The sequence below is a fragment of the Nelumbo nucifera genome, chromosome 6 (assembly GCF_055504915.1).
Source record: "Nelumbo nucifera cultivar China Antique chromosome 6, China Antique-T2T, whole genome shotgun sequence".
NCBI classification, from domain to species: Eukaryota; Viridiplantae; Streptophyta; class Magnoliopsida; order Proteales; family Nelumbonaceae; genus Nelumbo; species Nelumbo nucifera.
Genome location: NC_142654.1, coordinates 6,003,511 through 6,018,027, shown reverse-complemented (window position 1 = coordinate 6,018,027; position 14,517 = coordinate 6,003,511). Strand labels below are relative to the sequence as shown.

The 14,517-nt window shown below is 37.5% G+C and overlaps 1 protein-coding gene and 1 long non-coding RNA gene across 2 annotated transcripts; both read left to right on the top strand.

Annotated features, from left to right (window-relative positions):
• The first annotated feature begins 321 nt into the window (after positions 1-321).
• LOC104604454 (transcription repressor MYB6-like) lies at positions 322-2,435 on the top strand. Its single transcript, XM_010268787.3, has 3 exons — positions 322-554; positions 1,330-1,459; positions 1,578-2,435. The coding sequence occupies exons 1-3, from the start codon at positions 419-421 to the stop codon at positions 2,254-2,256; spliced, it is 945 nt and encodes a 314-aa protein (XP_010267089.1). The 5' UTR covers positions 322-418; the 3' UTR covers positions 2,257-2,435.
• Positions 2,436-11,092: 8,657 nt separating this feature from the next.
• LOC104604452 (uncharacterized) lies at positions 11,093-14,512 on the top strand. Its single transcript, XR_016077245.1, has 3 exons — positions 11,093-12,747; positions 12,862-12,954; positions 13,634-14,512. It is a non-coding gene; the product is annotated as an uncharacterized LOC104604452 (long non-coding RNA).
• Positions 14,513-14,517: the final 5 nt, after the last annotated feature.

Below are 14,517 nucleotides of genomic sequence, written 5' to 3'. Positions count from 1 at the left end.
TTGGGTTGATTTTTCTAGCACTGAATCTCACATGAAAAGTTCAGTGAATATATAAACTCGATCAGATTGGTTTTAACTTTGAAAGATAAATATAAATTCGACTTGAATTTGCAGAATTACTGGATGATCAGTTGATGATTATTATTTTAACACTAATAACTATGTATGGATGTGGTAAAAGTAGAGTGAGTAATTTGTTCAAGTATTGATGAACCAAGGTTGACCGGGCCTCCCTTGGCCTACAAGCTATTAAAATAAAAGAAATAAAATAATAGGGTGGCCAGTACGTAGTCAAGCTTCTTAAATCTTTAAAAACAGTCGCCGTTGCTTTGCATTTCTCTTCAGAGTCCAGACAGAAAAGGATTTAAGATTAAGAGGAGCTCTCTGCTTTACATCGGATACCAGTGAGTGAGAGAATATGGGGAGAGCTCCTTGCTGCGACAAAGCCAACGTGAAAAGAGGACCATGGTCCCCTGAAGAAGACACAGCTCTCAAGAACTACGTCGAGAAGCACGGTACTGGTGGAAACTGGATCGCTTTGCCCCATAAAGCAGGTCTCCCTCTCTCTCTCTCTCTCTCTCTCATTAATCTAATCCTTTCTCACCCTGAGCTACACGAAATGGCGTGTTCCTTTTCATCCTCTATATTTTGTCTGAATTTCACACCGACTTTTCCCCTTTTCAATCAAAACAACAAGACAATGGAGTGTTTTATTTTCCATTTTTTAGACACTTCCCATGTATGCGATTCTTAATTTCGCTATTTTTTTTTTCTAAAATCCAAACAGGAGTGAGTTCTTTCTGCTTTCATTTCAATCAGAAAACTTGATTTTTCAAATGGAAAAGAAAAGGAAAAGGATCAGTACCCATTTCATCATTAATACTTTTCGTTTTCCTGATTGAAAGGGGCAAAAGATTTGATTTATATTAATTGATAATAATCCATTTTCCCGATACTCAGTTCTAGATTGTTGATGGCTTCGGGTGGGTTGAGATCATTTATTACTGGCCTTTCCCATGTCCTCCCAGTGCTTTTATTTCCATATAATCGTCCCAGATAGATATCAAACAATTAATTTCCTGTCTCTACTTTTCATCAGTTTCTGAATAACTATGGCATTTATTTTTATTATTTTTGTTCACAGCCACAGAAATTTGTAATCCTTTTTTTTTTTTTGGATCTAGTATCGAAAAGCCTAATTTCTGCGTTTGATCAAACATGGCTACCCAGTTCATAAATGTTGTATTTTTATCTCAAATAGGGTGTTTTCTTTCACTTTTCTCTAGTTCCAGTTTTTCTTAGCAAAATTACTTGGTTATCTAATTCCAGGCCTCAAACGTTGTGGTAAGAGCTGTCGACTGAGATGGCTCAATTATCTGAGACCAGATATCAAACACGGAGGTTTTACTGAGGAGGAAGATAACATAATATGTAATCTCTACAAAACCATAGGGAGCAGGCAAGTTGAATTCAGTCCTTTTATTGCTTAATTTTCTCCTTCTTTTTCGTCCTTCAAATGTCGTTGCTAGCGAACATAAATTGATTAACTAATCTATTTTCATCTGGGTTTCGATCAGGTGGTCTGTGATAGCCTCCCATCTACCAGGAAGAACAGACAATGATGTGAAGAATTACTGGAACACCAAGTTGAAGAAGAAGATGATGGGAAAGAACACCCTCACAAGCACGAACAACAGCAGCAGCAGCAGTATTTCCATCAACGACAATATCCAATTCAATTCCACACCTTCTCATCCTGTTTGTCCAACTAAAGCGGAAATCGTCGATTATGACTTCTCAAGTTTTCTGATCAACACCAACTCCGCAACACAGCCATTGTCGACGGGAGGTGGGTATGGACAGAATGTCGGCTCTAACTCTAACAGACTAGTTTCAGACCCAACCCACTTCTCTCTCCCGGGACTGATGGAACCGTCTGAATTCGGCACAAGCACAAACAACAGTTACAGTGTTTCTTCGTCTCAGGAGTTTTCAGGCCTTTCAGTCTCATCTTCTCTTGGTATGGACAACAGTTATGGCTCATGGTCTGGTAATGGTGGCGATGGTGATGAGAATGGATTCCTTATGGATTTAGGTTTCGGGGTCCCGTATGATCTTCTCAATTTATTTGGCTTTCAAGAGGAAAACAGTGATGTACTGACTCCAAATTTAGCCAAATCTCCATACACTCATCTGTTGGCTAATGTTTGTGAGACAAAACCACAAGGACTGTATCAAAGTGTTACACACTACTAGTTAGACTGTGTCCTTGAAGTAAAAAAAAAAAAAAAAAAGGAAGACAGAGAAGTAGTTCTTGACTTCTTTTTCCTAGATGTTTTTTTTTTTTTAGGTTTTTGCTGTGTTGATAGCTGTAGGATATATGTTAAAAGTGTGAATGAAATTATTAAAATTAATGGAAGTGAATTTTAGATAAACTCTGTTTGGGTTTTTGTTTTTTTTTTTTTTCGTACTGTTATACGGAAATTGTCAGTGGATCTCCATCTGGTTATTATTTTTCTGAATCAGATGCGCATAAATGTGAATTGGATGCTTTCTGCAATTATGGGTTTTATTTATTTGTTTATTTAATTATTATTCTTTTCCTGGCTGGTCAGTGGTCACCAAAGTTGCATGCGACGGCCAATTCAAAGAGGAAGAAAACGTCCCCCTCAGACACCAACTATAAAGGACTCTCTCTCTCTCTCAATGGAGCTTCCCCAGAAAATTCACCTCATTGGTCTTTGGAGAGTCATAGGCACATATTCTGTGTTAACCTCTACTTAATATTAACTTTAATTACATCAACACAATCGTTCTAGATATGTTTAGCTGGTCAATTTCTCATGCATGCAAACGTAGAGATAGAAATCTGTATAACTGTGCATACATACATGCACACATACATGGAATAGAATTGTCATAAGCAACATTCTTTGACCATATGAGGGACAATTGGGAAGCAAATGTGTTGGAAGGTAGGATGTCTTTTCATCACCTCTTAAAATATATACTAATAGAGTAATAGCTAACCCCATCCACCACCAGCCATCTAAATCAACAAATCATATATTGGGAAAGAAGGATATATATATATATATGTTTTTCCTCTTGGGCTGCCTTTGTTTCTCCATAAAACAGATGGAATTTTCAGACTGAAATATATCATCCATTATTTTACAGAAGAATCTTTGATTTCCACCCTTTAATTTGTTTTCTTATATATACAAAGACAAGGGAAAATAAAGCTTTAATTGTAAAATATAATTAAGAGAGGCTAAAATAATTAAACCTCTCAAAATATTCAAGAATGAAAACTGAAAATTTCCATCAATAAACAAATTATTGTATGGTGGGGGTGTCATGTCACCTTTGAAAAATGTCCTAACGACCTGGCCCTTCAAGTCTTAACATCACCCTCTTTTCTGAGAAGAAGGATACATAACAAGATACAAGTAATCTTGAAAGAAAAAAAAAAATGGATAGCGACGCATTTATCTTGTTGAGTTGTATGGCATAGCTTAGAGTAGACACTCTGTCATATGGGTTCCACTCTTACTATAGCCATACCTTACATGACTTACCAACTAAGCAGAAGAAAAAAAAAATTCAGAAATTTGACTAACATCCTTATCCACTACAATGGAACAGACAGGAGGAATCCTTACGAACATCCCTTGATTAATTTATTAACTACTTGTTAGTTAGAATTGAATATTTGAGATTAGAATTGCTTGAAATCTGTTAATTAACCAGCAGAAGAACTGGACCAATCGATGGGTAATTATTTTGAAACATGTATGCCCATAGTTTCACCTCTGAAAATGCATAATTTCACAAGGAAAATGATGACTTTATTAGGACTAGGAGGAGTCTCCAGGCTAGAAAACTAAAATCAAATTTGTTGAAATGATGATCAGAGTGGAAAAATATTGTTGATACAGATTTCAACAAAATCAATAAATGCATCAACTGTGTTTCCATAGATACATGCATTTCATATGGCATGGCATGCTAGGATTGAACATATTACTTTGTTCATAACGAGTCTGCCCAGTTTAGTTGAAATTAATATACTCTTCTTTGGCTTTTTGCATGGACCATCTGACAGGCGGCGGCTTCTCCTTGCCCTCTCTGACCAGTAAATGGATTACAACTTTTCATTGGTTTTTGTTAATCTTTTGATCAACTTTGTGACTAAATGACCTCTGTAATTAATTTTTCTTCAGTTAGAGAGAGAGAGAGAGATTGAAGTATATGGCCACCAAGAAGTGATGATATGGTGAGAACTGAAACATGATTCAACAATCAGAATTTAAGGTCTCAAGGGGTATGCTTGAACAGCTAACTGATTTAGTGACAAAGCAGTTCTTTGATTTTGTTTTTGTTTTTGTTTTTGTTTTTGTTTTTGTTTTTTTTTGTGTGTGTGGGGTGGTCGAGTTGCCTCTTGTGTGACGACAAAAAAGAGTGGTAGCTTTAATTAAAGAAATGTTGCCCTAACAAATGTGGCATGAAGTCAAGGTCTAGTGAACTCCCACGTAAGCTTTACTACCTCGTCCTTTACTTCCTTGAACTTTCTTCCTTTCCAAAGATTCTCCCATTATTGCCCCCCCCCCCCCCATTAAAACATTAATTAATTATTGGGTATGAAAAAAAAAAATATATTTTCAAGCATCACAAATTCAGTTTATACAATTATTGATCATGTTTGAGGCTCTCAAAGCATAGCAAATGGTAATTGACTTCCTGGTCGTGAGAGTGCTATTCACCTATCCTAATCAAGTCTGAACCCTTTGGACAGTTTAAAGCAAGAGTTAGGGTTTAGGGTTTCTCTATTTGGGTGGGATAATATATAAGAATTAAGAAAGCTCTTTTAGACCTTGTTAAGCAAATTAAAGGATGCCTGGCTACCAAAACCAGCAGGGAATTTGTTCCCTTAAATACCCAAAAATTGAAATTGAGAGATCTGCATGGGTTTCTGTGGCTTACCTTCTAGCTCATCGATATTCTTTTTGATCAATGAAATGCATTAATAGATTTCAAACATAGGGATCGAAAGAGCTTAATTATGATACAAATAAGCCTAATTGGATGGTTAAATTGATAGATTTGATTCTTTTCTGGCTTGTGACTTTGTGAATTTCTTAATTATTAACTGCTCCTCGGCAACCAGTAGGAAATAGATTCTCAAAAGAAGTTTAGTTCATCAGTCATGACATCACTAGATTTGACTCTCAAGAACCGAGAGGAGCCTCATTGGACCAACAACAGCTCGGTGCGCAAGAGAGAGAAGTAAAAAAGCCCCAGTTGCTTTATCCGACCACCGTATCAACAGACCAGGACCCAATTTGCATCTTTAGAAAATAAGAGAAAAGGTTTGTAGAAAAGTTGTTCACAAGTTCATAAAAAAAAAAAAAAGTCTATTACGTAAGCATCTATGGAATAATCAAAATTTATTAAAAACAATCCAATTAAAACATGACTTCCATGAGCCCCTCAGTACCTTTACAAAGGTAATTAGTTACCCACCTTAAAAGTCAATATTGACAGAACTCTGGTTATAATAATGGAGGTTGTCTTAGATGTGGAGCCATTAGCCATAGCACCGTTGATGGGCCTTAGCCCATAACTAGCTATCAGGATCTACTATTAAATGGGTCCCACCTAAGAGATGGCAAATGTCCATGATAGATGAATCCTAGCTAAAATGATCATTGATTTTCATACACCCTTCAAATAAATAAACAGTTCAAACTTCAAAGTCAATGTATGTATACAAAAAAAAATGGTATGTATACAATAATCCTCTTCTAAATATCTAACCTAACGATACAATCACTCAACCTCCAGAAATCAATAATTATCGTTCTAATTAAGATGTATTAACTATAATAATATGAAATTTTTTGTTAAAAAAAAAAGAAAAAAAACGTATTATTAATAATCAAAATAGAAAGCCCACTTTACTATCCTTTAAAATTAAGAAAAAAACCATTTATTAACTTATTCATATAGAATAAATCCAATCTGATTATGTAAACAAATTATCGGATTGGATGTCAGATCGGGTGGTGAGTCATGACAGCCCTAATATTCATGTAAGGCTTAATTTAGAAAGAGTATATATATATATAATGCAGATATGAGGTTTAAAATACAAAATATAAGGTTTTGCATTGTACGTATTTATATTTATATTCTTCTCAAATTAAACCAAATCAAAGGGAAAGAAAACTTTTCAGGACATTGACTTATGCTGTTTGCGCAGCAAATTGTAGTTATCAAGTACATAAAAGAAAAAGGCCCAATCTCAATAATGGTAGCATAAAGCTGGGTGCCAGCATTCCGCATTATACTTTCATATGGACCAACTTCTAGGGTTTCTCTTAGGCTGTGTGAAAAAAAAAAAAAAAAGGATTTTTAGCCATATTTATTTTTTCCCTCAGTTCAGTGTATAATAGAATGGCTTTAGCACTTCTGCCACAACAATCCAAACACACCCCTACTAATTATGCTACAAAATTTGATAGGACCCAAATCTGACCCGAAACCCCTATATCCAATCAAATTTCGTTTTTAAGTCTTCAAAATTTGACCGGATTTGGATGTGGTTAGATCTGATCCAAATCCCACCCGCCTATTAATTACAGCCCTAATGAATATGCATCAAACACTTGCCTTCCTATAAGGGGCAGTTTTGAGGGGTTTTTTTTTTAATCTTTTTGGTTTTGGAAATCCTGTTGATATTTGATAAAGTAGCAACAGATGTTAAGCTTTTCCATCATTTTCATGACACATACAATGTATGAAACAAGGTCGCAGAACATTCCATAGTGAGATCCCACTATCCCACTTGGGTATATCCGGCCGTACGTAGACAAGATTTTAGAAATAACCAAAAAAAAATGTTAAATAGAGTTGAGTTGGTCATGGGTCGTGGCATCATTTTTTTCTAACACTTTCTTTTGTCCAGAACCTTTTTGAAAGCTGATTTCAAATTAGCTATAGTAATAGAACCCAGATTTCTTACTCAATTTTCTTATCCACTCTTTATCTATCGTGAATTGCAAGCACACATCTCTATTAAGAAAAATGAGTAAGAAATCCCGTTTGATAGTAATAGACCAACAACGTAATGGGTCATCTACTCCGAGGTGTGAACTGAAAACTACTCTACCAATTACCTATCATACCCAGGCAACGTTGGATCCTAAAATCAACTTAGATCGATCGAACATTTGATAATTCTTACCCCCAAGTGGTGCTCAAGAAATAATGGTTAATATATACATAGATCGGATCGGCAAAGCTTTTCAAATGTTATTATTATAAAGCCGATTTTCAGAATAGGCAAAGCATCCAAAGATGAGTTCCTATTTATCATATCTACCAAATTACAGCCTACAAATCAAAGCAATGCACGGTTTAAACTGTCTAATGGAATGCAACTCCAGACCATTTTTTAAATGAAAAGATATGTGGTCCTTTCTCTTTGTTACTTCAACGTTGCCCGTGGGATAGTTGGAATGGTGGATGGTCATTCTTCATGTTAAAAACATGTCCCAACAACTTATTAAGTACGATTACTTTTTCATGTATAAAAATTAATGTAAATAATACAGGTTTGTCGATCTGTGGCTTGATTGTCCATGGGTACGGTTCATAGGAATAGCCACCAAATAATACAGGTTTATCATGTACGATTACTTATGTACAGCTCATAGCCCTCCAACAGGAGTTTGATTTTAAGATAGACAGTCACTTTCTACAATGATGTTACTTCAACCAAGTTATCTGTCAAAAAATAATGTTTTCCAACTGTTGTTATACAGACGATTAGACCTTTTGGACTGAAAATTGTTTACGTATTTGGTTCTCTTTTACCAAAAACTGTTGAATTGGTTAACGATCCATTAACCTTGGCAGTTGAATTATCAATTCATTCGATCTGTTCAACAGTTTTTGATTATTTTTTATTTTTTCAATTTTTTAAATTTTTTTTGTTGGAATGGACCATCCATTCAAGCCAGACGGTTAAACCATCGATCCAAAAACCAATGGCCAGAAGAACCTGAGTCAGTTTTTAAAACCTTGGTAAAAAATGAAGCTCTAAAAAAATACTGATTGGGCATTTGGGCTTCAATTTCTCAACACAAAGACACCCCGCCCACTTTGATTGCACAAGCAAAAACAAAGTCCCATTTCCAATTCCTAATGACGATGCCAATGCCTGAATAATATTAATATGGAATGGAGCCGTTGCAATGCACTTACCCCGTCCACATTGAATTTTAGAAAGTAATGGAGTAGTTGGAAATATTCATGAACATTTTACACTGCTTTGGGCTTAGGTTTTGGGCCAGGCCCATCTAAGTTTTGGCAAAAGCTCAACCACCCAAGCCCGAGGAGAAATCAGTTACTCCGCGCTGGGCTAAAATCGTGAAATTACGGCCTTTGATTCATTTCTGTGGGCCATCATCAATACATCAAGGGCCATCATTTACGGTTTTCGCCCAAGTGGAGTAAGCTGATTTTTGAGCGGCCCATCAACAGGTATAGAACTAGTAGGAAGCAATGAGAGAATTGAGATCTGCTCCTCACAGAGGGCGCCTCACACCGACCTCACAGGTACATATGCATCGGGAACATCTCCCGTGAATAAACAGAAATACAGAATGATGGCGGAACGCAGATTGAATGTTAGCCCCGGTGTCTGATCCTGGCCCAGTCCAGCCCATATCCATTTTCCTTAATTCCTAAGGGAATAGCCCAGCCCAACCCAACAATCAGCCAATTCAAAAAATAAAAAACAGAAAACTCTCCTGCCAAGCGAAAACATTTTAAAAGCTCCCGCGCGTTGTTGCCTTTTAGGCTGATGGGCTCTTTCTCTTCCGTAACTACTAACTAACTACCACAAGCAGAGGAAAATATCTCCATCTCTAAGTTCTAACCAACTAAATTGAACTCTCTGGATTTAATTTACAGATAGAACGCAGTTTCATTTGAATTCCTTTTGGATCTAGACTTGAGTCAAGGGCTTTGCCGTTGAAATGGTATTCCGATGCTCTGTAGAGCTAATTATCTGTTTGTTTGATTGAAATCTGCAGAGTAGAATGAATTGGAGGAAATAGGATGATCTTCTCCAATATTGAAACCTGTTTCAGTCTTTCTATTTCTTTGGTTTTCTTTTTCTTCTGCTTATGATCGGGTACTGTAAGTTTGTCCAAAAGTAGATTCAATCTGTAGAAGAAACGTAACGTTACTATTCCCGGCTTTTCTCAATTTCTCTAATGAATTATGTTGGCCGCCCCATAAATTGAGAACCGGTCCGGAGCTCCTCGTTTAGTCCACCCTTTCGAATGATCGGCATATTTGATGAGGAAATCTAATTACTCCTTTTCCTTTTCTCTCTTTGTTTACTGCAATGTCCACGAAAAGGGAGCTATCTTCGGAAGAGAAGCGAGAGCAGATCCTTAAAATCTTTTACGAGTCCCAAGACTTTTTCACTGTGAGTAAGCCATAAATTTGTCTTGAATTCTTAGTTTTCAAGAAGTTCAAATCTTTTTATTTATTTCAATCTGGTCATGTATTAGAGATATTATAATTTCCTTACCGCCCCCAGCATCTCTGTAAATGGTATGCGTCCTAAAATCACATTGCACCTGGAAGACTGTTCTTAACTTGCAAGCTTTAAAGAGCCCAGGCTGTTTTGCAAACAGCCACGCTACACTCGCCTTCTAAATCTCCACCGCTCTGCATAGACGTGAATGCATCATATCGAAAATGCTGCTGTGGGACCCCTCTATTCGCCCCACGACGTTGCTTTTCTTCGCGTGGTCAGATTGTTTCTCTCTCTGTAGCAGCAGCAGCTTCTGACTTCTACAGTTCAAACTAAGGTTGCTTGACTTCTTGAGATGGAAACCGGAAAGCAGCTGTTCTTCATATCATTTAGATGATTCCTAGTTTCATGGAAGATGAGGATACCAAGTTATGTTTCTCTACTGGTGGATCCGAAAGGTAGATCGTGTCCCCGCGGTCTCCTTACAGCTACTTTGATTTGTGTAGCCCTTCTTGATTGGGAGTGCATTCACGGCCAGAGACTCCAAAGATAAATTCTCAAGATGGGGAGTGCACAGAAGGATTTACAAGTTAAAAGGAAGTGGGAAGAGGTGTGATGACAGTAGTACAGCTCCTCCATGCATAGGGTGGGTAGAAATGATGGCACCAGTTTTCTCAAGGGCAGCCTGGCGTTGTGCATGGTATATGGTCCAGAATGACTTAATCCATGATATGCAACTTGGTTACTGTGCTCAGAGTGACCGAACCAAAAATGTTGGGGTGGTACCGTGGTGGACTCAGAGTACATAGTTCGTTTGGATCTCCCTACACTAGGGGTTGTAGACAACAACAAGGCACCACTTGAATCTCATGATCATCGGTTAGAAGACAGCCCTACACTGAATTGGAAATCTTCAGAAGTAGATAGGAAAAAGCAGTAGAGGATGACAAATGTTGGATTGGTCCATTTCAAAAACCAGCAAAACAGGGCAGCCGTTAAAGTGTATGTAAAAGCTCTTTCTTACCTTCCAGACTGACTGTTAGTATAACTCATGAGCATGTTGTTGCTGGTCCACACCCAACTAAATGGATCCATAAGATGGCTAGAATGATTCCGTTGCAGCCAACTGGATTATTTGTCTTCCGTTTCAAAAACAGATTATGTGGATTATTTGTATGCAAATATGTAAATGCTAACTGGGATTTGTCTTCCCTGGATGCCGATGTAGATTCTCATGTTTTATTGTAATATAATACTTTTAATTCTAATCAGATGAACTATAAATGTGTTATTATCATGATGAACTGGGACTTGATAACCTTTTCTTAAGGGGCAACTTGGAATGTCAACAGTATAGTATATGCTTGAAAGTTTCCTCTATATCTATATTGCTTATCATAGTCTTTTGTGCACTCTCTTAAGCGGTCAACATGAAATAGTAATTAGTTATAGGACAGAAAAATCCATTTCATTGTCAGCTTGAAGCAGTACGATGGAATCACATTGTCTTTGGGTTTGAAATTTTGGGAGTTTTAAGGCTGCAAACACCATCCGTTTGCCCCAATTTGAGTCTGATCCATTAAAGGTAATCCAAATATGATCCGTTTATTATTAGATCAATTAGGGTTCCATCTCAATCTGATCTCATGTACATGATACATAAGATTCCCAGTAAAGTTGGTTCCGATGCTTTATGTTTACCAGAAAGCCATGGGTTCAAGTCTCATAGGATTTATTTTTATATCATTTTGTTCATGATATACGACATCAAAGTCATTTCTAATGAAAATGTATGATATGTTGATCAGTTTTGTTCAATCTATTAGTGGTACACAATATCCAAATCCAACCTTAACCCAACATATAAGATTTGATTGAAATCCAAATATTGATGGATCAAATCCAATCTGGTCCTTTTGCAGCCCTGTGAGAGGTTACATCCCTTATGCTTCTTTTGTTTTGTCATTTACAGTATCAAATCCAATCATTTGCTTAATGGGTTCAGAGTGGTATCATTGTAAGCTACTTGCTACCTCTCCCAAGAACAAGTAAAACCACTTTGTTTTGGGAAAAATGTGAGAATGGTCCTTATGGTGATGCCTGCATTACCGTAATGCTTGGATTTTCACTTCTTACCACAGCTTCCCCTCAGACACTTCTTTGTCTGCTTTATCTTCTTTGAGTTTTCCTTTTTTGGGGGTGGGATGGGGGCTGTGGTGATGAAATGTAAAAAGCCTAGGCAAATATGCACTTGGCCGAGATAAACTTTCCTTTGTCTGCATATGGTAATGTTATAGATAAACTTTTCTTTTGTTTATTCTTCCAACTTTCTTCAAGGAAATACTCCTAGAAGCCCCAAGAAGGGTTTTATATATCAGACAGTCTATGAAGGATGTTGTCCAAAGTTTAGTGGATGAGGCCTTGTTTCAAAAGACAAGACAAAGTTCTGTGAGTATATGCCTTCAGAAAACAGTTGCAATAATAAGATTAGATTTTCTTTCCAAGCAAATGACATTAAATGTGTGCTGGTTGAAACTTGGAATTCCTCCATCTGACTTGGATTTTCTCTCATATTATTGTATGTGGGATATTATTTGTGAATTTTGGTTTACTTGGTAAACTTTTTTTGTTTCTCCTCTTTTTCTATAGCTGTAGGCTGTAGGCTGTAGGCATGTGGCTCAATAAAAGCTTGTACTTGTTCTTATCTCCATCTTTGATTATAAATGAGTTTGCTATTTTACAATTGAGAAATGTATACCGCAAAGGCGCAAACCAAAAACAGAAGTTGAAGGCAGAAACGTTTTGCCAAACTTATCAAGCAAAGGATGGCTTAAATAATGATAGTGAGGAATCCGTATGTGTATAAAGCCCCTTTGTTATCCACCCTGTGAATCAAACTTTCCCTCGTAGGTATAAACTATGTGATCTCGTTTTTTAGGGTAGAAATGAGGAGATATGCAGACAATGATCCAGTTGCCTATGAAGCGTTATATCTAGAATTAACACTCCCAATACTGAGAATTTATCAAGATTTTGTATTCATGCTCTTATTTTGTATTCCTTAGGCAGGAAAATGCGTGCTACTTCTCTCAAGTTTCTCTGTCTCTTATACATAATAATCCTTTTTATTTTTCACATGGGCATAGAATCACAATTTCAGTTGCTCTTTGCTGCAGCCAATGGATGGACAGGTCTTACCTTTGACACATCTCTAATTCACTTTCCTTCTGTTTCATCAGTAAATTGAATGCAAGTTCTTAATGTTTTTCATGGTATCTGATTATTATATGTAAACCATCTTACAGGCAACATCTTAACTAACTCCATGGCAGTGGTTGTTCAAACAATTTTCTTAAAGCCAAATAACAACTTGAGCACATGTACAACGCTACAAGGAGGTATTCTATGATTTCTATCCCCTGATTCGTTTGATATGCACGTTGTCCTTAATAATAAAAATCCCACATACAGGATACAGCTATTTGTATACATTATAAGTTTTGATGTTCCACAAGAAGGTAGGAACCATGATCACACTTAACTATTTTCTGTCTCTTCTCTTCCAATGTTTCCGGCCCATGAGAAAACCTAAGCATTTCTCCTTATATTTCATTCTATCAATTTCCCCTGTATTGAATGCAGCTCCATTTACTAGAATGTATGTTATACAATTTCCATTTCTTTATACTCTAGTCTGATGTTTAAACGTGTATTTCTTTTGAGGGTAATCACCTCAGAGCAAAGCTTTTGTTTGAGTAACTTCATCCCCCACCCCAGTTGGTAAATAGATTACAAAGCAAGAACCATCAAAATATAAAGCCATATTTTAATGGTCTGATAATTTTGAGGTCTTCTGCCAACAAAACACGTCCCAACCCTCTAACACCGCATATCTGAGGGTTGGATTATTGTTCAAAAATCAGCTACTTCCAGTGGAGTAGCACTAGGCTAAAATCGTGAATCACAGCCCTCGATGGATTGATATGGCCCCCCACCTTGGGCCACAGCAATGCATCGAAGGCCGTGATTTCACAGTTTTGGAGTGGAGTAGCTGATTTCTCCTCCAATTATTGCTAGTTGATAACCACATGATACGGGCAGAACCAAAGGATACTGGTTCACGTGATATGCTTATGATAAGCTCAATTACAGCGAGCCTCAGAGAGACAGAGCGTACAGTACAGTGATGACAGAATCAACTACTGAGCCTGAGGTACGACGTAACGTCTCCCTTTCTTTTATATCTTTTATCTTTTGGCAAAACCGTCCTACTCAAAGGAATATGAACGATTTCTCCTCCCATGTGGACGGCGGACTCTAAATAGATCCTGATTTGACTTTGACCACTGTTTCATTCAAGTCGATCATTTAACATGGGCCCAACGTTGCCTCATGATCGTATCCGACGGTGCGCGGCAGACATGCGGAAAGTCCGAAGTAGCAGAGATCCATGCCGCCGTTAACGGCCCCAGCAGAATCCGGTTTTTGAAATTTGAAAAACAAAAAAGGCCGGGAACGGGAAGCCAAGGAATAATAATGAATTGAATATTAAAAGGCAATCATTGAGTTGAGGCCTTTTTGGCACTAATTCGATGGATCATTGAGTAGGGCCCCGAGCAACCAGCACAATAATAGCTGAGAACGTGCAACAGATGTCACCCGTACACGTGTCCCACATCTAGCGGTCCATGTGGGTTTCCTAATGCTTGTAGTCTGACAACAGTTGTCAGCCAGACTGGCTCTGCCTTTTCTTCTTCTGAGATTCTCTTTCTCCCCCCCCAACGCTCCTGAATCCTGAGCCAAACAAGGTAATTGGCTTCTCCGAGCGAAGCCAGACGTCTCAGACCCTGCGTTGTGTTGTGTGTGTGTATATATTGGGGGAGTCTGGAGAGGAAGGCACAACGAGACGAGACACGGGAATCAAGTAGAGAGAATAGTGAAGTATCAAAAAGAGGAGTAGA

What these genes read in the sequence shown, in the direction of transcription:
- LOC104604454 (XM_010268787.3), top strand. Translation starts at nt 419, where the DNA reads ATGGGGAGAGCTCCTTGCTGCGACAAAGCCAACGTGAAAAGAGGACCA. An exon ending in CGCTTTGCCCCATAAAGCAG is followed by an intron (nt 555 to 1,329) that starts GTCTCCCTCTCT and finishes ATCTAATTCCAG; the next exon opens with GCCTCAAACGTTGTGGTAAG. An exon ending in TACAAAACCATAGGGAGCAG is followed by an intron (nt 1,460 to 1,577) that starts GCAAGTTGAATT and finishes GGTTTCGATCAG; the next exon opens with GTGGTCTGTGATAGCCTCCC.